The sequence below is a fragment of the Camellia sinensis genome, chromosome 13, assembly GCF_055761805.1.
Source record: "Camellia sinensis isolate YWXY chromosome 13, ASM5576180v1, whole genome shotgun sequence".
In the NCBI taxonomy this organism is placed as follows: Eukaryota; Viridiplantae; Streptophyta; class Magnoliopsida; order Ericales; family Theaceae; genus Camellia; species Camellia sinensis.
This window is the reverse complement of record NC_138973.1, coordinates 72,692,825-72,717,050: the sequence shown is the minus strand read 5'-3', so window position 1 is coordinate 72,717,050 and position 24,226 is coordinate 72,692,825. Positions and strand designations below refer to the sequence as shown.

At 36.4% G+C, this 24,226-nt stretch overlaps 1 protein-coding gene across 2 annotated transcripts in view; it reads left to right on the top strand.

Moving 5' to 3' along the window:
- Window positions 1-860: 860 nt before the first annotated feature.
- LOC114288990 (transcription factor jumonji (jmjC) domain-containing protein) overlaps window positions 861-24,226 on the top strand; it is a 32,111-nt gene continuing 8,745 nt past the window's right edge. Inside the window, exons 1-20 of one of the 2 annotated variants that reach the window (XM_028232626.2) lie at window positions 877-2,489; window positions 6,965-7,022; window positions 8,360-8,482; window positions 14,573-14,630; window positions 14,746-14,882; window positions 15,441-15,599; window positions 15,705-15,791; window positions 16,303-16,485; window positions 17,724-17,876; window positions 17,967-18,158; window positions 18,249-18,320; window positions 18,500-18,595; window positions 19,051-19,137; window positions 19,231-19,347; window positions 19,456-19,663; window positions 19,760-19,827; window positions 21,238-21,296; window positions 21,397-21,528; window positions 21,617-21,776; window positions 21,856-22,191. In XM_028232626.2, coding sequence (XP_028088427.2) covers window positions 1,159-2,489; window positions 6,965-7,022; window positions 8,360-8,482; window positions 14,573-14,630; window positions 14,746-14,882; window positions 15,441-15,599; window positions 15,705-15,791; window positions 16,303-16,485; window positions 17,724-17,876; window positions 17,967-18,158; window positions 18,249-18,320; window positions 18,500-18,595; window positions 19,051-19,137; window positions 19,231-19,347; window positions 19,456-19,663; window positions 19,760-19,827; window positions 21,238-21,296; window positions 21,397-21,528; window positions 21,617-21,776; window positions 21,856-22,191 — 3,816 coding nt within the window. In that variant the 5' untranslated portion in view covers window positions 877-1,158. Of the gene's footprint in view, window positions 2,490-6,964; window positions 7,023-8,359; window positions 8,483-14,572; window positions 14,631-14,745; window positions 14,883-15,440; window positions 15,600-15,704; window positions 15,792-16,302; window positions 16,486-17,723; window positions 17,877-17,966; window positions 18,159-18,248; window positions 18,321-18,499; window positions 18,596-19,050; window positions 19,138-19,230; window positions 19,348-19,455; window positions 19,664-19,759; window positions 19,828-21,237; window positions 21,297-21,396; window positions 21,529-21,616; window positions 21,777-21,855; window positions 22,192-24,226 lie in introns of both variants that reach the window. The other variant, XM_028232628.2, reaches the window with a different exon arrangement.

Below are 24,226 nucleotides of genomic sequence, written 5' to 3'. Positions count from 1 at the left end.
AAGCATTTCACCAAATCACTGTTCCTAACCGTTGGGATGAGACGAACGGGTCGACCATCCGGTTGACCAACCGGTTAACCAACCGGTCGCCCCGGAGAAAGTTCAGACCGTTCACAAAAAGGTTGAAACCAGTCAAAAAAAAAAAAAATATTTTGCCTAGGTGGTCGACCACCCGGTTGACCACCCGGTCAACCACCAAAAGTTCAAAAAGTTAAAAAAAAAAGGTTCAAAACGGTAAAAAAAAATATATATATATTTTGCCGTTACCGGTTGACCGGCCGGCCGGTCAACCAACCGGTTGCCCAGCGCAAATTTGATGAAACGAATTTGATGTTGAACCGTTGGAGCGCGAAGTATCAAATTAAGGAAATGACCCCTTTTTGACTCAGATTTGGTGAAACATTTGGTACACCGTTGGAGATGCTCTGACATCCTAATAATGTTTATTTATTTATTTATTTATTTATTTTTTATAAATTTGTATTAAAAATATAATAAATTGTGATTAGTATACAAGACCCACCGTGTTTGATTTTAATTTTTTGAAAATTAAATTTTTTATTTTTTGTATTTTAATGAATATTTTTAAGATTTTAAGTTTTTTTTTAAATTTTTTTTAGATGCATCTTATGTATTTAAAAATAAAATATCTGTGAAATTTTTTTTAAAAAATTAATAAATATATAAATATACGAAAAATATATTAATTTTTTATTTATATATTTTTTATATTTTTGATATTTGGAGAATTTTAGAGTGAATAATTTTTCCCGATAAAGAGCTCGCAAAAAAAAAAAAAAACAAAAAAACACAATAATGACGAAAGATACACCAATCAAAACCCCCATTAAATTTTCCTCGTATATTTTTGCTATTTTTAGACCCTAAAAATCTAACCTAGAAAAACGGAACTTCCAAAAATCTCCCACGAAAAACTCTCTCTGCTCTCTCTGCTCACACCCTTTTAAAAAAAAAAAAAAAAAAAACCCTAAGAGAGAGAAGACTTAGCCGAATCCATAGCCAAAAGCTCAGAACCTCAAGCACTCCTCCAAGAAGGTACGTCTGAAACCCTAGAAATTACAATTATATATATATGTATGTATGCATGTGTGTGTTGATGAGGTTATATTGGTCTGAATATATGGTTTGAGGGTTTTAATGGGGAAAGGAAGACCTAGGGCTGTAGAGAAAGGGGTATTAGGGCAGAGTTCTACTGTTTCATCATCTGGGTCATTGGATATACCAGAAGGGCCTGTGTATTATCCAACTGAGGATGAATTTAAGGACCCTTTGGAGTTCATATATAAGATCAGGCCAGAAGCTGAACCATATGGGATTTGTAAAATTGTTCCACCCAAGAGTTGGAAACCCCCTTTTGCATTAGATTTAGATTCATTCACATTTCCGACGAAAACTCAAGCCATTCATCAGTTACAAGCTAGGCCCTCGTCGTGTGATCCGAAGACCTTTGAGTTGGAGTACGAAAGGTTTTTGGAGGAGCATTGTGGGCGGAAGTCAAAGAAGAAGATAGTCTTTGAAGGGGAGGATTTGGATTTGTGTAAATTATTCAATGCTGTGAAGCGGTACGGTGGTTATGATAAGGTTGTGAAGGAGAAGAAGTGGGGGGATGTTTCTCGATTTGTGCCGCCAGGGGGAAAGATTTCAGATTGTGCAAAGCATGTATTGTGTCAGTTATACCGAGAGCATTTGTATGATTATGAGAATTATTATAGTCGGTTGAACCGAGGGAAAGGAAAGAGTTGCAAGGGAGGAGTGCATGGTGAGAGAAAAAATCAACAGGGGTGTGATTTTTCAAGTTCTAAAAGAAGGCGAAAGAATCTCGAGGGTGAGAGAGTAAAAGCATGTAAGGTAGAGGAGGAAGAGCTTGATCAGATTTGTGAACAATGCAGAAGTGGGTTGCATGGGGAAGTAATGCTGTTGTGTGACAGATGTAATAGAGGCTGGCATATATATTGTTTGTCACCACCTTTGAAGCAGGTTCCGCCTGGGAATTGGTATTGCTTAGATTGTTTGAATTCTGACAAGGATAGCTTTGGTTTTGTGCCTGGTAAGCGATTCTCCTTGGAAGCTTTCAGACGTGTGGCTGATCGGGCCAAGAAGAAATGGTTTGGATCGGCACCAGCCTTGAGGGTGCAATTAGAGAAAAAGTTTTGGGAAATTGTGGAAGGATCAGCTGGGGAAGTCGAAGTTATGTATGGCAGTGACCTGGACACATCTGTGTATGGAAGTGGGTTTCCGCGCATAAATGGTAAAAGACCAGCGTCTGTAGAAGTTGAGAAATGGGATGAATATTGTGCTAGCCCCTGGAATCTCAATAACTTGCCCAAATTACAAGGGTCAATGCTTCGGGCTGTTCATCATAGTATTGCTGGTGTTATGGTGCCTTGGCTTTATGTTGGAATGCTGTTCTCATCATTCTGCTGGCATTTTGAAGACCACTGTTTTTACTCAATGAATTATCACCACTGGTATGTCTCTTGTTTAACATTGAACCTTGGGGTCTTTGCCATTTATCTGTTGGTTTGTTTTACTTGCAATAATTGTGTAAATAAAAAAGGGTGATCTAGTGCAAAAGGATTTTGCTAAAAAATAAAAAAAATTGCATGGATATTATGACATTACTTATCAAAAGGGGAAAAAAGTTCACAATGAATGTTTTGCATTTCTCCCACCAGAATCAATTTGCTCTTTTTAATATTCATCATTAAACTCAACATCACTTTTAAGCCAAATAAACGCATCAAATAAATCTCAATTGCTCTTCATTCATCCCACACAAAAAAAATGGTATCATTTGCGAAAGGAATACATGAGATTGACAATGATTTTCATCCCACTTGTCCTATCTTAAAATCCCTAATCATGCATCCATCTGTAGGAAGACTGATCATCCTACTCGGAGCTTCTATCACCAAAATTAGTAGAATAGGGGATAAAAATATTGCCTTACTTAAGTTAGTCCCTTGTAAAGGATTATCTTACAATGATGAAGTTACATTGAACAAAAACACCTTAAATTTCTCTAAAAAGAAAAGAAAAGAAAGAAAATTAACTACGTTGAGATGAAAATGCTACACATACTTCTTTTTCTACTACTAAACCTTTAATAGTTAACTATTGTAGACCTATTTAAAAATTGCTAACAAAAAAAGTGGACCTAAAATAAAACCCCTAGACAACTACCACAAAATGATGAGGAACATGGCTAACCAAGTAATTTCATTGTTGAGGATTTGTGCATTAGTCCAACAATCGGCGACAACATTTAACCCCTTCTCATTTAAGAGGCGGTCAGATTTAAGCTAATAGAAAACATTGAGTGTTGAGGTCGATCATTGCCAAAGAGAGCAAATATCATTTGGTCGATCGTTACCAGAGTGTGCAAAAGACAAGCTTCGTGAGATAAATATAAATGATGCCTGATATTTGCAAAAAAGAACCCCAAGTATTCTCAAATTTGTAATAATTGTAAAAATACCCTTTATTTTTTAAGTTATTAAAATGGGCACAACTTATTTGTTCTGGTAGCCTACATTTTAAAAAAAATACATTTTTGTTTGTCCTACCCACAAAAGCACCCAAGCTGTACCCAGCTTTCAAAATTATTATTATTTTTAAACAAAAGTATTGGAGACGTATTTCTCCTACTTGATGTGTGCGCAGCCCTCGTACGACATACTTTTTGGAGTACCCATGCTTCACACCTTATGGTATTGAGCCAACATGAGCTCATGTGAGTTTAATGGCATACTAGTATGGGGTCATTTTTAGCAGGGCTAATCAGGGGTTGGTTGTGGTATTTGTGTCTAGTGGGCCATTGACGAGGACACCAAGAGATACAAGGGAGGGACTTTCTTGCGACTCTGGCTAGTAAGGGCTATGTTGAACTTTAAAAGCAAGCAAGGTAATAAATGAGCCAAACGAATTATAGTAATATGGTTGTTAAAAAAATTAGCAAGTTTATCTTTTGACCTAATGTCAATAGAGCTTTAATCTATTCAACCATGAGGCAAACTCGAGTATCTTGGTTTTTAACATAGTCTCAAAGTGTTCACTAATTTATCAAAGTTGAATTTGAACCGCTTGCAAAAGATTAATAAGCTTCAAATTCTGTTCAAGCTTGACTTGTTTATGTCGAAAGCTAATCTCAAATGAGCTTGTAGTGAGCTAAACGCAATTCAATCTCGAGTCGCTTTGTTAGTTTTATATGTGCAAGGGCAGCTCTTGGATATGTAAGTAGGAAAATTATATTCAAAGTGATATTTTAGACCTAGCCTTTTTGGTAGGAGCTGTGTATTTTTTTGTTGTATGTACTCGAGTACAGGTATGTGTCTAAGTGTCTGATGATCCCCAAAGTCTCCAAAATTAAGCCTTTGGGGACCCAACTAGAAGTGTCCTAAATGAGCGTTGGTATTAATGAGAGAAGTAATTTGAGAGGAATGGTGAATGCTAACATGAGTAAGGATAAATCTTGTGAAAAACATGCTCACTTGCCTGTGGAAGTTTTCTGTGTTTAGTCAATCTATTCAAAGTGAATTGGTCCCTAAGGAACCCTTGAAAGGACTATTGATGTTGTCTGATGGGTGTACAAATATGTGAAATGGTATGCGGTCTGATGGGTTGTCGTCCAATGGGTTTATGAAAGCAACATGAATCCCAAGTGAAAAGGCCTTACTAAATGAACCAGATAATAGAAAAAATAGAGCATATCAAGTTCCACAATTCAAACACCATGGAACAGTGAAGAAAGAGGTGATTTACGCTTTTGCCTACCTGTATACTCATACAACACCAATCTACCGGCACCTTATGCCTCTTTGTCAGGTTATAATGGTCAAAATAGCCTCTTGACCTGCAGTGCATACAAAAAAGACAAAACTTAACAGGGGAACAATTTCTCCAAATGCCTCTCCAAGTGTGAAAGGAACGGACTGAAAAAATGCCACGCTTAGTGACTTTCAAAACCATGCCATGTGTGACCTTGTTGAACCAGTGTTGTTAGTAAACATTTATATCCTAGCAATTTACGTTTTGGAGCACACATTTTGAAATATGGTTACATTTTCGTTTTAAAACAACAAATTCAGCGATTCAGGAAATTTTCCTATTTATTTACTTAGAAGGATAAGCAAATCAAATATAATGAACTAAAATTTAAAGAGAGTGAGGTTTGGGTAACAAAACTGAAAATAAAATAAACTTGGGTTTAATGTTTAATGAAAATTTCTTTCATTTTTATAAGAACCTTAAATTCTGTTATTGTGATAAATACAATCCTTCCCCTATCATACCACATTTTAGAATACATGGTGTACCACTTTCTGTTCATTTTTCTTGTATAGGAACGATCGGAGTTTCAGGTAACATAGTGTTGAACTCTTGAACCATAGATCAAAGCAAAATAGGATGAATCACCCAATCCTCTACTGGCTTGTGAACATTGGAGTCTACAAAATGCCACCATTACCAAAGGAGATAGATTCCTTCATAGACATTTGGTAGATTCCTGCACAGATGCATTAGGGTCCACAATAAGATGAAATAGATCTGAGAAAACCTCCCTTAGAGGTCTATGCCCACACCAACGGTCCAACCAGAATCTTATTTTTTTCATTCCTCACTGAAGAAAACCTTTTTAGCTAACTCATTCCATACCCTCATGATGTTCCCATCCTGAAAGGCCCAACAATTGAACATATGGACCAGTTACCATAGGCTCTTTCACCACTTTCCTTCACTAACACTCATTTTCCATGGAAAATCTCCATAATCATTTTGATCAACAGAGCTTTGTTGAATACTTCAAGAGTTGATCTTCCCCCTCTAGATAATATTGCCTTTTTCATGAAGCAAGCCTCATCTCAAACCTCTCCACTACTGCATCCCACACAACAGTGGCTTCAAACGAAGACCCCAGGGTTTGCCCCGCTAAGGTGGATGTATTGCTTTTAGGCCTTGGCTTTTTGTACAGTGGTTGCCCCCTTAAGATGTTTTTGTTAATGAAATTCTGCTTATAAAAGAAAAAGCCTTTTTGTTTTGTTTTTTTTCATTTTCTTTTTTGAGAAAGAGATGAAGCATAATTTTCTAGCTTATTGCATGTGGTGTGATGCCATGCACATCTAGTGAGATTCCACAAGAAAACTAGTCCGAATCACCAAAAAAAAGTTTTTCTTTTTCCTCTAGGTAGGTGAGACGCCTTCTCTCTCTCTGTGTCTCCTCTTTCATTTCAGCACATCTATTTCTCATTTCTTCATCCTATCAATGACTATTTGGTTCCAAGCCAAGAAAACTATTTTCCCAACTCTTGTTTCGAAGAAAGCAACTAAATTCCCTGAGTTTTAAGGTTCATGCCGTATCATTTTGTTGTGTTGCGTTGCGTCGTGTTGTGCATTTGAAATTAGTGTACATAGTTGAAACCCACTTTATAATGAAATGGCCTTTGATAGGACTGCGTAGAGAAGAAGGATTCATGTAGCTGACCCCATTTGATGGGACTTAAGGCTTGGTTTGGGTTGGGTTGGTTTAGTTGAAACCCACTTCAGTCCTCTTTTGTGATATCTCTGACTGACTTCTCAAAAAGAATGGAAAAAAGGGAGTTGAATATCCAACCTTGAACATTGCAAATATCAGATTTTTTTTTTTTTTTTAACACATTGGGAAGAAGAAATAAATTCTTGCTTGCTGCTTACCTTGGACTTACTTCTTTTTGAGTATATCTGTTCTATGTTTTGCAAATAATTCTTTTTTTAAAAAATAAAATACATTATGTATACACATTTCTGTGATCCACCAAAAAATTTTGTTCAAGTAAATATTAATCAATCTCTGTGTGTGTGGCTATCTATCTCGTTACTTTATTGGGGTAGAGAGTGATAGTTCATTCGATCAATTCTGTTTGTTTTTATAGAAAGAATTGTGCCCACTGCTTCTCTTATGCTTTCAGGGGAGAGCCAAAGTGTTGGTACAGTGTTCCTGGTAATGAAGCCATTGCATTTGAGAAGGTAGTTCATAAGTTATTTAAATGTTGTGTTTGTTCTTATTTTCGACTGCTATTTTCTAGTATTTAAATATGATATTGTTTACTATGTAGTATTTTGCGTTATTTCTAGTAATTGCTTATGAGTTATGTCTTCCTTCCTTGCTTGTTTTCCAAGAGTGCCTGAGTAACGACTTACCATTTTTGTAAAACATTTCCTAGATTACTTCACTGACCAATGGTGTTATTGGTTCTTTTAGACAATATGAATTAATAGTGCTACATGATGATATTCTGATTTCAATGTGATTTATTTCATTGTTTGTATAAATTTTGATATCAAAATCATTGAAAATAATTTCACCACATGAGGGGATATATAGGAATCTAAATTTGCCGAATCACTCATGCTATCATCTTCTACAACTAACATTACAAAATTCTTTGAATTGTTTGCCCAAGTTATGGTTGCTATTAGACTACCTGTGGTTGTCATGATGCGGGTAGTGCCTTTTGGAGGGGTGTATTTGAGGCATTGTAAGGGTGCTTCTAATGAACAAGCCTTGTTTTGTCACATGCTACATGATGTGGGACCCATTTGGCATCTCACATGATTATGTTAGTAATCTAACTAATTTTGAGTCATATTTGTGTTTTATTTAAATTTATCCTTTGGTGGTTTATTTTTGTATCGTATGCCATTTGTTAGGGCTGAGGTGGTTTTGTCATTTTGATATTTTTTGGACATGGTTGGATGTATAGGCCCTTTTTTTTGGTATAGGTTTTCGTGGGTTAACATGTTGTACATGGCAGAAATCCCCCTTGATGACGATATAATGCAATTTGCTTTACTTCTAAACTATTATATGTATATATATATCAGACATCATTTGTTGGGGTTACCCATGTGTTGCACTAGGTTCCAGTTTGTATAATTGGACTTCTATTTATGGGTCTAGTTGATTTAGATAGGTTTTAGAAGTTGAAAGTATAATTTTTGAAAGTTTTGCCTATTACAAGCTCAAGTCTTAGTTGGGGTACAAGATTTCTGAAGCTACATATACTGTAAGTTCTTTAATTCAATGGAGATTAGTTTTTGAGAAATTTTGAGAGTTACTAGAGGATTTTTGGGAGTAGAGACTAAGACATTCTATTCCTACTTATTTTCCCTTTAAGACTCTCTGTTCCACATATTTCCAGCAAAAAACGTAGAAAATTAAATTAGAGACTATGACTTTCTATTCTCACATATTTTCCAGCAAATGTAGAATATTAATTGTATAGACATTTGGCAGTGATTCTTCCTTTCCCCTTATGAAAATTTGTTTGAGAGTCATGGTGAAATTGTCTAACTTTCTGCAGGTAATGCGGAATAGTCTTCCTGATTTGTTTGATGCGCAACCGGATCTGCTTTTTCAGCTTGTAACGATGCTCAATCCATCTGTCTTACTAGAAAATGATGTTCCAGTTTACAGTGTACTGCAGGTTTGACATGCTAGTTCATGAATTCGCCATTTTCCATTTTCACATTTGTTTTGTAATGAATAAGCTAATACGTGAGTTTGCTATTTGAGAGTATTTTTTAGTAATCTCCTGTTGCTTGCTAGAAAGTAAGATATGATTTTGATTGCACTTGGTACATGTGAGAAAATGGAACTTGTAAATCTGTAGTCTCATCACCTCCTTGTTTAGATTAAATGAGAAACAAGGATATGCTGGAGTAGTTGCAAAGTAGCTACCATTGTCATTGTAGGGCTTGTGTTTGAAAGTGGTCCCCAAAAAGTCAAAGTGGGTTCCCTCATGTTTTTTTTGGAAGATTCTATGTCTTACTTCCGTCTTTACTAACTAAAACTCATTTAGGCTGTGTTTAGATCATGTATTTGGGTAGGGATTTGGAAATGGAAAAGGTGGGTGAAATGTAGCTATATTTCATTCACATTTTTCTTTTCCCTTTCCAAATCTCTACCCAAATCCATGATCCAAACACAACTTTAAATTTCTCCTTTCTTTATCTTTGCATATATTAGAAAAAAGTACAAAGTGTTTTACTGGAAGAAAAGGATTTTGCTTTACATTAATGAATGGATGAGTTCATCCTATTGCCTGCTCTCTCCCTCTAACTCTCTTTCTCTGTGTCTGTCTATCTAGTTGAGCATGTTTATTTTCGTGATAAGTAAAGGTTAGTTGAATATGATCGCATTTGAAAAATCTACAATTACTTTATAAACTAAGGAGATTGCCACTATGCAAACATCCTAAATCTACAGCCACCTAATAAAATAAGGAAATTGCCAAATCTACAACCATCCATTTGATAACATGCTATCATAAACATCCTAATATGTTTCCAAGAAATGACAAAATGCCACCTGCAGCTTTATCTCCATGTTTGTACTTGTGTAAGGTATGGAAAAAAAGATAATACATTTATATCTGAACTAAATTCATAAATGTGCTTTTTGACAAACAACTGACTGGCTCTAAGAGCCTAGTTAGTGTTGTAATGCAATAGTTTTTAAACTCAATTGAACCAATCTTTGTTCCAATTACTTAGGTTGGCTACATGGATTTGTTTTTCCCTGTTTGCTTTTTTATAGGGCAAGTCTACGACAATCATGGCCCCATTTACAGCCTCGACCTATGTCCTTTCCGGTTTTCTTGGTTTTTTTTAGCTACCCCAACTTGGATCAAATCATCCTGATGGGCAGACACTTTAGTTGGCCCAATTTGCAAGATTTGCTGAAAATTGTCCTTAAAAGTCAAGTACCTATTTTCCCAGTCATATTTGTGTCCTAATTTTTTTCCCATTGTGATGATCACTATGTAGATGCCAGTAGTGTTAAGCTTGGCCTTTCAGATAGTACTACTGTCTAGGAGTGGTAAGGCATTGCTTAATGTGTCTGAAATGGTTGGTGCATGTTGATACTCTCTCTTCAACTTAACAGGAACCCACAGCCACATTGTTGATGCATTGTTCCATTTTGTACCTTGCATTCTTATGCATGAACCACATCATTTTCAAACTTTCATTATGAATAATGGTCACTTTTTGCTATCTTTTGTCCACCATGTTTACACTTCATTTACATAATTGTTGCTAACATTGTACTCCATACATACTATTCTAGTCCAACATAATTCAAAATTTTTAGATTCTAAAGCATCTCTCCTCAATTCTAGCTTCTTTTTTATTTCGTATATCTTTGATTCTTCATAGATATTTTATTTTTGGGTGCAATAGTGATAGGCTACACAATGGGGAGTAACCGTTCCCCTATCCATAACCCCCCAATCCCGGTTGAAGGCTGCATTTGATTGCAGGTCTTTGGTAACACATCAAGGAACTTTACCAGCTAAGTTAGCTGACACATTTTCCTCAATTCTAGTCTAGAGTTTACTTCTCCTGTTTCATCAACTAAACCTAAAAGTTATGCAAACATACATGAGGGATATCGTTTTGAATAGTCCTGGTAAGTTCATCTATAATACTATATTAAGGCCTCGTTTGGGAACAGGCTAATTTAGTAACTTTTTGGCTATTTGGCTAAAAGGGTAGGTAAAAAAAACTTGTATGTTTGGGATGACTTTTTCGCTAATTACGAAAAGATGTGCAAAAAGTAGAGAGAAAAGAGAATCTTTGACTTTTTGGTATAAGTTGTTGGCTTTTTGGCTAATTTAGTAACTTTTTGGCTAATTGGCTAAAATAGCCTCTTGCCAAACGAGGCCTAACTAATGCAAAAAGGTAAGAACTTAATGCCAATGGGCCTAAGTGGTTGATACATGCCAGGGTCTTAGCAGTGGCATCTGGTCTTCTTGATTGCTGGACAGTGGACACATAAATGATGACTTGGTAATAAGTAGCAAAAAAACATTGATCTTCCGATAAATTATTTTTGTTTGTTTAAAAAAGTAGGTAGCCATATTTGTCTGTTGAAACAAATTACGTAGTTAATGCTTGTAATTGTAATTAGCTGATGTAGAGCATGAAGCTGCAGGGAGCTTTGTGTGGGCTCAAGTAGAAGCAAAGCAACTATGGAAAGGGGGACAATATTAAGATTTATCCTTAAATGTGCATAAAGTTTTTATTTTTTAATGATTTCTATTCTAATCATATGGAAAACATGGGTATTTTTGGGATAAATCTTTGCTTCGTCTTCATTTGCTTCTTTTTCTATAGGGTATAGATAAGCATTTTTGTTTTTCTCTTTTTCTCTTTTTCTGTATTATTTGGTTTATGTTTAGAATTGTGATTAATGTCTTAGGGATTTGTTAAAATCCACCCACTACACCACTACCACCTCACCTACTCCACTAAACCTAACCCACTACACCACTACCACCTCACCTACTCCACTAAACCTAACCCACTACACCACTACCACCTCCACTTCACCTACTCTTTACCTACTACACACTCACCCTCTTCTATATATAGGAATCATGAATCATTGTAATTTAAGATCAATACAACAATCAATAATACAATCATTTCTCTTTATACATTAAATTTCTACATGGTATCAGAGCAAGGTTAAGAAGCTAGTAATTCTGCTTCACCGGCGGGCGGCAGCCTCGCCTTGGCCGCCCGCCGGACCTCCACACATTCCTTCACTCCGCTGCCACAAATTCCACATCTCTCTCTCAATTTCTTTTACACTCTCCTGGCATCAAACCAAGGAGACCCACGGCTCTCTCTCCCTCTCTCTAGATTTAGTATATACAGAGAGCTATGGAGTCTAAGCCAAGCTTACTGAGGAACATTCTGGTTCGACTCTGTCTTCGGTGTTCTCATCATCGCCGTCCGATTCGCCTACGTCGTCACCATCAGAGGCGAATCCTGCGATCTCGGAAGCTTCTGCTTCTTTTCCTCGCCGGAAAATCTCAACCTCGTGATCGGCGTCCAAAATCGCAGGTCATCGACGATCATTTCAAACGACGCCGCCCTGATTGCATCGTCAGCGACATGTTCCATCCCTGGACTGCCGACCTTGGTGCTCGCCTCGGCATTCCCAGGTTCTTGTTCTATGTTACAGAGACATTTGCTTTGCCGGGTCTCCCCGATGATAACATCATATTTTCCAAGAGAAAAATCCCATACTGGTTTAAGGAGAAAGGAACTAGTTATGGACAAATAATTGACGAGGTCATGTTACTTTCCAACCCATGTGCACTTTTGTTTTTATTCTACTTTTTGACATACCAACTCATGTGCACCTTTTTTTTTTTTTTTTTTCTCTTTTATTCTACTTTTTGACCCATCATTCCACCACCTTCCTCTTTTTTTCTAAATCATATTTTTATCACCGCCCACTCCATGATACCTATTTTTTATTATTATTATTATTATTCTTATTAAAAAAAAAAAAAAAAAAAAACACCAAACACCATTGCAAACCATTTACAAATTTGCACAACCAATCATATTTTATTTATCTCAGGGAACAACCCCGATCACACTTTTACACACACACCCACACACAAAAAAAAAAAAAAAAAAAAAAAAAAAAACCAAACAAACAAACAAAACAACCACATCCACCGGCGGGATTTTTTTTTTTTCTTCTCTACTCTACCGCTGGTCTCTTTTTCTTGCCTCCGTCCTGGGCGGCTCTTGACGGTGCTCCCTCTGTACTTCCTAGACCACCAAGCAAGTTGCCTACTCCCTGCTCCTCCACTGCAGCATATGGCGGCCCTCCAAATCGGAACATCACGGTGGCCTTCCGCTTCAGCTCCTTGTTTTCTGCCCTTAGCACGCTTATCTCTGCTCGCGCATCCTTATACATGCGTTGGAGCAGAGCCAGCTGGGAGTTTAATTGCTGCACCTCATTTGTCCTACTCTGCAGCCGGTGCGACAAGTTTGTGACCGCCGTCATGGACTCCACACATGCCTTCAAAGTATACTGATTAGCCTCCACATCCGTTTGCACTGCCATTTTTTGCTCCACCGACTGCATCGGAAAGTTCAACGGAGCAAACCCAGTGGTGTTTGGTTGAGGTTCACGGGACACTGCACCAGTTCTCTCTCCTGTGGCCTCGTTGAGATCGGGAAAGAGAGTGAGCAGCCCACGGGAAGACGAGGCCATTTTCTGGGCAACAGAGTGTTACAGAATATCTCTCACAACAGAGTGTTACAGACTATCTTTCTCAGCAAAACGAAGAATTTTTCAGAGGTTTCTCTCAGTTCTTCTGTCTCAGTTTCTGCCTCCTCCGCTTCGGTTTATAAAGACCATGACACAGAGGCAGCCACGCGCATCGCGCGCCACTCGACGCTCGCCGACAACCTGGCACGCCTTTTCATGGCACGCCTTTTGATGACTCGGGCACGCCTTTTGATGGCACGCCTTTTGAGGGTGCGGGCACACCTTTTGAGGGTGCAGCTTTCTACAACGGTCCGACATGACCCTATAAACTGTCCCGACATTAATTCCGGTTAGCTCCTTTATGGGTCCGACAAGACTCTGTAAACTGTCCCGACATAGATTCCGGTTAGTTTCTACAAGGGTCCGACAAGACTCTGTAAACTGTCCCGACATAGATTCCGGTTAGTTTTTACAAGGGTCCGACAAGACTCTGTAAACTGTCCCGACATTGATTCCGGTTAGCTCCTTTATGGGTCCGACAAGACTCTGTAAACTGTCCCGACATTGATTCCGGTTAGTTTCTACAAGGGTCCGACAAGACTCTGTAAACTGTCCCGACGTTGATTCCGGTTAGTTTCTACAAGGGTCCAGCAAGACTCCGTAAACTGTCACAACAACTGTCACAACAGTGTCTGTTACAACGGTCCGACATGACCCCGTAAACTGTCTTCTACATCGGTCCGACATGACCCCATAAACTGTCTTCTACATCGGTCTGACACGACCACACAGTGTCTGCTACAACGGTCCGACATGACCCCATAAACTGTCTTCTACATCGGTCTGACACCGCCATCCAGTGTCCTCTACACCGTTATGACACCACCATACAGTGTCCTCTACAACGTTATGACACCCCCATACAGTGTCCTCTACAACGTTATGACACCACCATCCAGTGTCTTCACCAATGGTCTGCACGACCATACAGTGTCTCCTATCTTGTTTTGTTACTCTCTCCAAACTCAAGTTGGTTAGTTCCTATCCCCCTTGAGTTTGCGGGGGGCTGTTAAAATCCACCCACTACACCACTACCACCTCACCTACTCCACTAAACCTAACCCACTACACCACTACCACCTCACCTACTCCACTAAACCTAACCCACTACACCACTACCACCTCCACTTCACCTACTCTTTACCTACTACACACTCACCCTCTTCTATATATAGGAGTCATGAATCATTGTAATTTAAGATCAATACAACAATCAATAATACAATCATTTCTCTTTATACATTAAATTTCTACAGGATTTTCTTACTAGCTCTATGAACTAAAATTGTAATTATTGCCAATTCATTAAGCTAAAAATTATGTTTTCAATGTGTTCCTGTAGTGGATGTTGGAGATGACTTCCTGAAGCTGTTCTTTTTATCTAATTGGTTTCTTTAAAGATGATTTAATTTACTACTTGCTTACTATTTGCCAGGAGCCTGGAAACTTTGTCATTACCTTTCCCAGATCTTACCATGGAGGTTTCAATTTTGGTAGGTTGTGACATTTGCGAGTTACCAATGTGCATTTTTTGGACTTAGTCTACCATAATGGATCTTATGTTGTGCATATTGCTTCAGAGCTTATTTTTTTATTTGATCTTTGCAGGCTTAAATTGTGCTGAGGCTGTCAATTTCGCTCCTGCTGATTGGCTTCCTCATGGTGGTTTTGGAGCAAAGCTATATCAGCAGTATCACAAGGCTGCTGTTTTATCTCACGAGGAGCTTCTTTGTGTGGTTGCCAAGGTCATAAGTTTTTTTACTTGTAGCTTTTTGATAATTAAATCACTAAAGATGCTTGGCTATCATGCATTTAACCCTAACTACTACGGCCCTATGTGTATAGTTTTTCCATTTATCTACATATATATACTCTTTGGTAGTTGCTGTTGCTGTTACCTCCTGGTAGGTCAAATGGTATCCATTTGGTCTCACAATCTTAATCCAAGGGCTGAAGACCCCTTGTTGTCTTGCCTATCACACAAGAAAAAAATTTGTACTATTGTGATTCAATGATTGGATCCATGGAGCTTGTTCTGCTGCATTAGTTGTTGCATTTGATTTCTTATTTTTGTTGTCCTTTCCCTTTTTTGGCTGGGTTACTCATTATTGGATCTAAACTGCCATTCAATTTTAATGTCCCGCTGCCGCAGTTGACATAACTTAATTTTTTTTTTAGTGTTCTTTTTCTGGCTTTTTAACCATTGAAAACACTTTGATTTTTTGTTAGGTTGAAATGTTGAGTCGTCGTAACTTTTGTGGACAGTTGGCTTACCTTCTTAAATGTTGTTATGTTACTGGCAGAGTGACTTTGATAGCCAAGCATCACCTTACTTGAAAAAAGAATTGCGTAGGATATATGATAAAGAGAAAACTTGGAGGGAGCAACTTTGGAGAAATGGCATTCTTAATTCATCTCCCATGTCACCACGAAAACACCCCGAATATGTGGGTACTGAAGAGGTATTTCCAGAATGCTGCAACTACTTCTCAATTTTGATTTTCTGCATTATCTATATTATGATTTACGGACTATACCATTGCTGATGAGTGTGTCCTGATTTGAAGGATCCTACATGCATTATATGCCAACAATATACGTATCTTTCTGCTGTTGTTTGCCGCTGTAGGCCGTCTACTTTTGTTTGTCTAGAGGTAAATGGCCTTCTCAAATCTTCAATGAAATATTCATGCATTTGGTCCTCTTAATTGTAGATTGTTTGTCAAATGTATGCTGGCTATGTCAGTTTATTAAATGATGGCTGCAATGTCAAGCCTTTTTTTAAATTTTAAATTTTAATCTTTAATTTTTTTTTTTTTTTTTTGTCTTGGTCCCCAAGTGAAACACATGTTTGGTGACCTCACTTATTTGCCAAAAAAAAGAAAGAAAAATTACTTTATTTTATTGCTTTTGTTAATAGGGTTGATTTACCTTGAACTTGTAATACATTTTATTTCTCGTTTATTATTGGCTGCTAGAATGCTTTGGCCTTGTAATACAATTTTATGTGCAAGCGGTGATGGTACAATTATTTATTTGATGAATCATGTAATGTAGTCAGCTGGAAATCCTCCAGATTAGGTCAAACTTATTTCACATCGAAATGTCGAGATTTAGTCCTGGAGTTTTTTCCCCCAAAACTTACTGTTTTTACTTTTTATGCAGCATTGGGAACACCTCTGTGAATGCAAGCCTAACAAACGTCGGCTTCTTTATCGTCATACTCTGGCAGAATTGAAGGATTTGGTGCTTTTAACAGATAAACATGATTCTTGGGAGACAGCCCATGATAGAAATTTGAGAAGGCAACTTTTGGCTTCTGATGAATCGGGTGCTTTGACTAAAAAGGTCTTTATCATAATTTTTCGTAACTATTAGATTAATGGGAATTTTCAGTTGAAGTCATTGCTGAGTGAAGTTTGCGTCTTCCGTTGTTTGTTTGCAAGAAATTGGTTTTCCTGCTAAACTTACATGTACTCGTGTAAATGTTTTTTCTTCCGAGCAATTTTCTTGTTTGAACTTCTAGATCATGTTTTTGAACCTGGTTCCCTTTGTTCTCATTTTCAATTTTGTCCCTGCTTCTTGTGATCTTTCTCCACTGAGAAAAGCCAGCATGGAGCAGTCTTGTATGGAAGGTCTCTTTTTTTAGCTTAATATTGAGGGTTATTTTTATTTTTATTTTGTGGATGTAATCAGATTAAGATGGATTTAATTGATTGGGAAGGAGCTGTGTTGGGTTTCCTAAAAATTTACTTGACGAAAGAACCTGATTAGTTATTTAGGTCCAAATTTGTTATCTTCGTTTGCACGTGCCAGATGTTCAACTGAAAGCGATATGCCTATTTGATGTCAGAATCAAATCTGTTTCATTATCTTTTTGAAAATTGTTTAAAATGTTAAATACATTATAAATCTAATGTTTAAGATGTTAAATACTTTTCAATGTCCATTGAAATTCTTTTGGATCTACTCTAATAAGGCTTTGTGTGACCATGACCTTCTTGTCCAAAGTCATCCTAAGACCGTTCATGCTTCAAATATTTTGATTTATAGGCCATATTATTTAGTTTGTCAATTATAAATATAAATCTCAGAAAAAGTATGAATAATATAATTTGTTTACCTACATTGCATGACTATAATTAGTAAACCTTGTTGGACTGGACATTGTATTTATTGGTACATTTACTGCTAGATTTTCGTATTGCACTATTGTTCTATCAGGACAAATTAAACATTCTTAATTGTTCCTTGTCTGATTTTCTTCTAAAATATTCATTTGGTATTATTTGATATTTCAATGTGACGTAGAGACAAGCATTAAACATCATTATTTATTCTTTACCCAGGAGATTTTGCTCTAAACTATTGATTCTACCTATCTACTTGATATTTGAATGCGACATAGAGAGACTCCTAGAGAGATTTTCTTTTAAGAATCTTATTGTTTCTTTTCTAATTTTTTCTTTTTTGGGGAGAAAGACCGTCCGAATTTTCTAGAAAAAGCAATACGTACTTTTGAAATCAACTATTTTATTAGTGAGAGTTGTTGCATAAATATCGTGCACCATGGCTGTGATTTGTAGGTAAAAGGTGGTCATGTCACTCTTGCCCAACTTGCGGAAGAATGGCTTCTAAGTTCTTGTAAGATTCTTCAGATTCCATATTCTAGGGAAGCTTATATTAAGGCATTAAAGGAAGCCGAGCAGTTTCTTTGGGCTGGTTCAGAAATGGATCCGGTGGGGTTGAAGTCTTTGATGTAACTCCTGGGCATGTTATTAGTAGTTATTGTGCTTGAATAATTTATATTCGTTCACTTGTTGATGTAGGTGCGAGACGTGACAAAGAACTTGGTTGACGCTCAAAATTGGGCTAAAGGTGTTAGAGAATGTCTTTCTAAAGTGGAAAAGTGGTCATGTCATTGCAGCTGTGATACAGAAAAAGTGCAGTGGGAGCATGTTGACAATTTACTTGGCTTTGATCCAGTGCCTTGTAATGAGCCTGCACTTCTTAAATTAAAGGTGCAATATGAGAAGTGGTTTTTGTTTCTGATGTGCATGTGTTTAGTTTACAAATCTAACACTTACAGCTGTTTGATCTTTTGTGTATAGGATTATGAAAATGAAGCTAGAGCTTTGAGCCAGGAAATTAATTCCACCCTTTCAATGTGCTCAAAAGTTTCTGTAAATAATTTCTCACACTTGATGCTCTTTTTTTGAACTTGTTTTTTCTAATTATGAGGAACTAGTGTTTTTTGGCTAATTAGAAAGATTATTTGGTCACCATTTTATTTATTATATTATTTTTCCTTTTTGTTCTGTTTGGTCAATTTTGTTCTAATCTTTGATTATGTTTTCTACAGATTGCTGATTGGGAAATGTTATACACCAGAGTCTGTGACTTGCCAATATATATCAATGAAAGTGAGAAGTTAGGACAGAGGTTATCTTCTACAAAGGTACATCTTTATAATAGTGTGGCTATACTATCTTTAAAAAGATTTTGTTTTCCCTCAGATCAATTTACATAATCTTCTGCTCATCTTTGCATTTTAGACTTGACATTTTGAATGCAACTATAAATCATTTTTCTAGTCAATCTAAACAAAATTTTCTTGAAAAGAGTGCAAGTAAATAACACATTAAAATAAATGCTTTATTGTTTAAATTCCTGCAATGCTTTGGTTATTTGAGATTTGCTTACTCGGCAATTACCCGATTCTTTTCTTCCTTCCTCTGTATCCCCAAAGAATTGCAAAGGTAAAGTGATTCTTTAGGGGCAACTTTCCATAACTGCAAAAATGATTCCATATGCTAACACAAGCTTGTAGCATCACTAACTGCAATTCTAAGGGGTTCTTATTTGGTTGCCACTATTGCTTACTGATGTTAGTGCATTGTTGAGGTCATTTAGGCCTGGATAGACAACGTAAGGAAATGTGTCTCGGAGAAATCTCCTGCTGCAATAGAGGTGGATTTCGTCTATGAGTTGCAATCAAAGGTGATTCAAATTGCTTTTCTATGTAACTGCTGTATCTTTCCCTTGATTTTTTTTAAACTTAGGTTTTTATTTCTTACTCTTTCTTTGGGATAGATTCCGGAGCTTGATGTTGAACTACCTGAAGCTGAAATGCTTTTGGGTTTATTAAGGCAAGTTGAATTATGCCAAGTTCAGTGCACTGAGATGTTGAAGGGTTCTTTAAATCTGAAGGTTTTGCCCTGTTGATGCTTTAAATTTGTACCTTAAGAGAATTCATAGAAGTCAAAACTTTACTACATTATTTCCCTCCCCCCCCCCCCCCCCCCCCTTTTTTTGTAGAAACTTGAGGCACTTTTTCAAGAATTGGATGATTTCACGGTCAACGTGCCACAGTTGAGACTTTTGAGACAGTACCACAGTGATGCTATCTCATGGATTTCCCATTGTAATGATGTTCTATTAAACATTCATGAACGGGAGGATCAAGAAAATGTTGTTAATGAGTTAACTTGCATTCAAAGAGATGGAACATTGTTGAAAGTTCAAGGTCTGCCCTCTGCCGCATGCATATTCTCTGTTAGAATTTTTTTATTTTTATTTTAATTGGTATATTTTGTTTGTTTTGCATGTCTCTTATGTTTAGTTGTTGATGAGTTGTCTCGTGTTGAGATTGAGTTAAAGAAGGCTTGTTGCAGGGTAAAGGCTCTGAAGGTAACACAATGTTATTCTTTTACAATTTTTTATATGATGATACTTTTTTCTTTCCTATATTATGTTCCATCTTGTAAGGGGTAACCATTGGTTTAATGGTAAAACCTTGGCCTAATAACCTTGAGGTTATGGGTTCAAGTCTCAAGGCAACCACTTTGTGCATTATGCCAAAGGTTAGGTGTGTATCCAATCTTTCTCCTCCCAAACAGACATTAATGTGTACTAATTAGGCGTTGTTTTTATTTATTTATTATGTTCCATCTTGTATTGTGATCTTTTTTCTTAGCTTATTTTGTTTTAGTTGTATGTATTTACTTTATGGTTTCAAATACCTGTTAATGAGTGACGTTTTTTTTACTCGTCTCTGTTACCATAATCTTACGGTTCATGATTTGATTTGCGTTTTGATTCTTGTTTTGATTTCCATTTCATGCATGGATCGATATGAATTTATGGATGAATCCATTTTGGGATAGAATCTATGATGAATTGAATGATTCACAATCGATTCACGATTTGATTAAATTTTTTATGATTTATGCTATTCTTAAAACAATAATAGTGTTCGATAGATTCTGACCCTTTTACCCCTTTATTATTATTATTATTAGTGAAATTGACACAGTACAACGTCTAAAAGTGTTTCGTATGAAAATAATCAATACCTATGCATGATTTGTTGTTATTTTGGTGATCATAGGGTTTTTAATATGATCCAATTAGATCGAGCGAAACCCAACATGTTCTTAATCTTTATTTTTTTCATTTTTTTTTTCCTTAAAACAAAAAATAATAATACATGTTTAAAGTTAAAATAATCGGCACCCATGAATTACCTATTGCTATTCTAGTGACATTTTTAATAAATATATAAACATGCACACCTTTTAAAGTGTTTTAAGTTTTACATAAATGATTCACTTATTATTAAACTTCCTAGGTCTTTTTTGTTTTTGTTTTTTTGATTGTCTACAGAAATTATATTATGTTTTTTGAATAATTTTATAGTAGGTGGGATTTCAGCCCACATCTCTTGCTACGAAGGCAATGTCTTCTCAATTAGACGTGTAATCATGTCCTAATATAAAAATTGTTTTTAATATATGCCAGAAGCAATTTATTTAGTTTTTTTTTATATATATTTGATTGTTTAATATCATCTTATAGTTTGTACTGAATCTTAGTGATTCTAGATTATAGTCGATTCTCTATTCACAAAATTTGAAATTCTATTTATGATAAGATTTTTGGTTTGGCAACTAAGCTCCTTTTCTTCAATTGTTTGATTTGTTTATTAATAAATCCTCTCTTTGCTCCATGGGTTCAATGCATCTTTTTCTACTCGATTAGTATTTCTCTCCTAAGCTATCTGTTCAAAAGTTAAAAATAATTTGCGTAACATTGGTGCAGGCTCTTGATAGGAAGATGTCTTTGGTTTTCATCCGACAAATAATGGTGGAGGCAACCATGTATGTATCATTGCCTTGATGCCTCTTACAAATTAAAAATAACTAAGAATTTTTCTTAATTTTGTCAGTGATTTTTTAATCACAAGAAAACTTTTTTCAGATTGCAGATTGAAAAGGAGAAGTTGTTTGGTAATATTTCTGGAGTACTTGCAGCTGCTATGCATTGGGAAGAAAGAGCAACACATATTCTTGCTTGTGAAGCTCAGATGTCGGATTTTGAGGATGCTATAAGGTATTTACAGTGCTTGTTTGTTCTTAACTTCTTGTGTTTTATTGCTTATGTTTTTGCTTGTAATAATATTTTAGTTTGAATGTTTTAGGACTTCTGAGGACATATGTGCTATTCTACCTTCTTTTGATGTTGTCAAGGATGCGTTATCTTTGGCAAAGTTGTGGTTGAAGAAGTCTGAGCCATTTTTAGTGTCTTATTTATCTGTAGCACCAGTCTCAAGTTCTCTGCTTAAAGTTGACGATCTGAAGGTTCTTTACATCTCTTGCATGTGATATGTTAGCTTACATTTGGAGTCTCAGTATAACATTATTAGCAAAATGTTTGCAGGAGTTGGTTTCACAGTCAAAGCTTTTGAAGATATGTTTAAGAGAACAATCAATGCTTCAAACAGTTTTAGATAACTGCATTGAATGGCAGCATGAGGCCAGCTCTTCACTGCATGCCATGGCATGCTTCTTAAATACTGATACTATTGATGATGCAATTGCCAGTGCTCTTATTTCGAAAATTGAACAGCAAGTTACTTCTATGGAGTCAGTCATAAAAGCTGGCTTGTCTCTTGGTTTAGACTTTGGCGAGATTCCAAAACTTCAAGATGCTTGTTCTACTCTCAGCTGGTGCTTTAAGGCTCTTTCTTTCTGTTCTGATGATCCCCAGCTTGAGGTGACTGATTATATTTCAAACAAGTCATGGCAATATGTGATATGATGCTTATCTTTTGCTCTCTATTGCAACTTGTGGTATTGAGCTTTCTTTCTTTTTATGCTGCAACTGTTAAAGTGTGTTTTTCTTATCTTTTTTGCCCCCTCTCTTTTTGAGGTACTTTTGTGTGCACTTAGGATGTGGTTAATGTGGAAGTGCATGAAAAGCAGTCTGTTCTTTGACAAAGGGTGATGAGTATATGCAACTGCTTGAGGAGTAGGCACATCCTGATCTGGGACCTTCTTTTAGTATAGTTTTTTTTTTTTCCCTTCCTTTAATGTGTATACTTCTATTTTCTTTTTATGATATTTGGTTCTGAGAGAGGTGGCTAATTTTATAATAGCTTAAAAGATAGATATAGCTCACACTAAGACAAAATAATTCAGAAAGCCAGCCCTGGTAGAGGGCATTTGTCAACAACATCGATTGTTTCATCTCCTTCATTTGATGGATGAAGTTTCCCCCGTTATCAGTAAAAAATTAGGTATGGATAGATCTTACCTTTCTTAGAAATTATTTCTGAATACTGCAGCTAGCTGATTTCTAATGGTAAATTTTCACAAGTTTCATGGGGGGAAACATCCATGATAATTGAACAATTGGAGAAACAGGTTATTTTTGTATTTATCTAGGAACTATCTTTTGTGAAAATGATCTGATTGTTGAAGTTGATTGCAGCAATTCTTCTTGGAACGTAGCTTTGTATGTAATTGTAGATGTTTGTTAAACCAAAGTGAATTCTAGACGTCATTTGCATTTCCATATGGTACCCTCTTGCAATATCTAATTTGGTAAAGACCCATAATATCCTTGGCAGTGAGATACTACCTCCTACGTAACTACATATACTACATTAACTCTCACCGTCCACAAACTTCTGTCAGTTACCAAAATCATGACAGCTACTAAAGCTGTCCACCCTTTGAGTGACTATTGTGCACATCATGCTTTCATCAACTATGGTGTATATGCGCGCGCGCACACACACACTAGTAGTTTGCTTATATATTTTTTATTACTTTCTATAGATGTCTTGAATTATCTATTCGAGTAATACAGCCCTACAATTTGGCCTACTTGTCTATAGTTTGGCTCACCTCATTGTTGTGGGGTTTAAACACTGAAATACTCTTGGTGCTGTAGGACAGCATATGAAGCTCTTAGGGACTGATTGTTGCTTGATTTTCTTACGGTTTAAAGCTACTAAGGATTAGGGTTTATGGCTTCTATTGTTGTATTAAAGGGAATGATGAACTTTGTGACCCTTTTGAATGCTGTGAACATTTTCAGAGAACAGTACTAGGGGCTGTGTTGTCCTGTTTGTATGTTCTAGGTTTGGGGGCTTGAAGGACAAGGGCTTTGGACCTGTAGAATAGGTTTAATGATTCTGAAAGTGAACATTGTGAATCTGAGTCTGCACTTTAATGGTTTATAAAGTTAAAAGTTCATGAAATTTGGAGGAGAAAAAAAGAAGAAATTCTTGGAATCATTCTAGAGGCTTGGGAATCATACCTAGGGTTTGATTGCTTTACACAATTCAAAGAAGCATATTTTTCTAGAAAATTTCTCTCAATTTGTATCAAATTGGAGAGTTGCGTGGCTATATATCAACTATTAAGCAACCCTAACGCACTAAGATTTAGATTTTCAAGTAACAAATTAGTACTTCAAGTTCTTAAAACTGACTACAACACACATATAAACCATTAAGATAATTTGATCCCTACAACCCATGTCTTGAAAATTCAAAAATTACCTAAGAGATGTTGGAGAACTTTATCTAGAGAGGCCAGAGAACTAATTTTTTGGAAAGGTGTCCATTTTGGGAGGAGGAGGAGGACTTGGTATTCAGTTCCTTTCGTGATTATGTGGCGTCTTTGTGGAGAAAGGAAAGGACGTTTGAGGGTAGGGAATTTTCAAGGGTGGTTAACCCCTCTTTGAACTTTGCAAAGACGTTGAATGGGTTTTTGATGTATAGCTTGTTGCTTTTCTTTTG